The sequence below is a fragment of the Cucurbita pepo genome, unplaced genomic scaffold (assembly GCF_002806865.2).
Source record: "Cucurbita pepo subsp. pepo cultivar mu-cu-16 unplaced genomic scaffold, ASM280686v2 Cp4.1_scaffold001458, whole genome shotgun sequence".
Lineage (NCBI taxonomy): Eukaryota > Viridiplantae > Streptophyta > Magnoliopsida > Cucurbitales > Cucurbitaceae > Cucurbita > Cucurbita pepo.
In genome coordinates, this window is record NW_019647622.1 from 1 (window position 1) to 1,413 (window position 1,413).

General features: G+C 39.1%; 1 protein-coding gene across 1 annotated transcript; it reads right to left on the reverse strand.

Annotated features, from left to right (window-relative positions):
- Nucleotides 1-6: 6 nt before the first annotated feature.
- LOC111786330 (putative E3 ubiquitin-protein ligase XBAT35) lies at nucleotides 7-1,413 on the reverse strand (the record flags this gene model as incomplete). Its single annotated transcript, XM_023666637.1, has 6 exons — nucleotides 1,308-1,413; nucleotides 822-1,065; nucleotides 624-738; nucleotides 452-532; nucleotides 264-352; nucleotides 7-165 (listed from the first exon to the last, which is right to left on the reverse strand). Coding segments are annotated over exons 2-6 (546 nt in total), but the record flags the coding sequence as incomplete, so codon positions are not given.

Here is a 1,413-nt window from a genome sequence, read left to right on the forward strand (position 1 = left end):
CACGGTATTTGATTGACATAGAACTACGAATAGAAGAAACTTAAATTCAGAATTATGGTAATAAAGTACATACACTCTCCTTGAGACCAATTGAGGAGCCAGTACTTCCAAAAATCCTGGTCCATGGAACTCCCGCAACCAACCCGAGAACAAACAAATATGACTCTACAAAAAAAAAGCTTCAATAATCATCTTGACACAACAGTTTCAACCCAAAAAAATGATCTAGTTGGAGTTAAAATAGAATTACGAGGTAAACAAACCTCGATCGTACGAACAACATTGCTGTGACCTTTTGCTCTAGCAACATCAAGAGGACTCTGGCAATCATCATTCATGATCAATGGATTTGCTGAAGATTATGACACAACATATCAATTAGACTTGCTAAAAGAATTTTGAACAAATATTGAAAGAAACAATGTGTTAGTATGGAGAGATTAAGACAAACCTCCATGAGAAAGAAGTAATTTGACATTATTTTCAAGACCTCTTTTAGCTGCATGATGTAAAGGGGTACCAGCATGACGTCCTAAAATGCAATGAAAGGGTTAAGCTAACCAAAGCAGAGCTGAATATGATGCAATGAGAAGAAAGCATAAGCGAATTATAAAGAAAACTACCAGGCCGATAGGCATTAACATTAGCACCAAGTTCTATCAAAGTTCTCGCAACATTGTGAAGCTCAGGACTCATGCAAGCCACAATTAAAGGGGTTTTCGCCTCCTTATCAATCCACTATAGATATCATGAAAGTAAGAACAGCAGCACCAAATGCAATTAATCATACTCTCAAGAGGATGAGCAAATTTAACAATTACCTCAAGGCCTGCACCCTCTCGGCAAAGGGCTTTAATCCCTTCTGAATTTCCATAGCTTACTTGCTGGTAGAGCAGTTCATCTTTCGATTGTTGTTGCCCCATTCCAGACCAACCCACAAAAGCTAATCGAATAAGTTCAATCAGGTCTGGAAGAAGAAAACCCAGAATTTCGCCTAAAAATCTCCGTGGAAAATTGAATTCAAGCCCCCTTTTGAACAATGGGAGCAACGCAAACTCCCCAGGCCTGAAAGAGAATAACGAGGTAAACACATCAATGGAGCATTTTAGGTTAAATCGATCCAAGAAGTGGGGCCGATGAACAATTAAGAGAAACCAATCGAAATCTTCACCCAAAAATCAATAAAAATGAAAGAAAACCAAGAGATGCTTACGATCGATTCCAATTTCTTAAACGAGAAGGATTCTGAATCAAAGATGAAACGCGAAAATCAAATAATTCAGACCTTGATGTTACCCTTTACCTACCCTGTTCCTGAGGATCAATTTTATCGAGTTTCGCGCGATATGTCGTCCCTGGATTTTCTGACGAAGCTTCTGCGACGGAGACCGATTGTAGGGTGGGGGTCCGAAA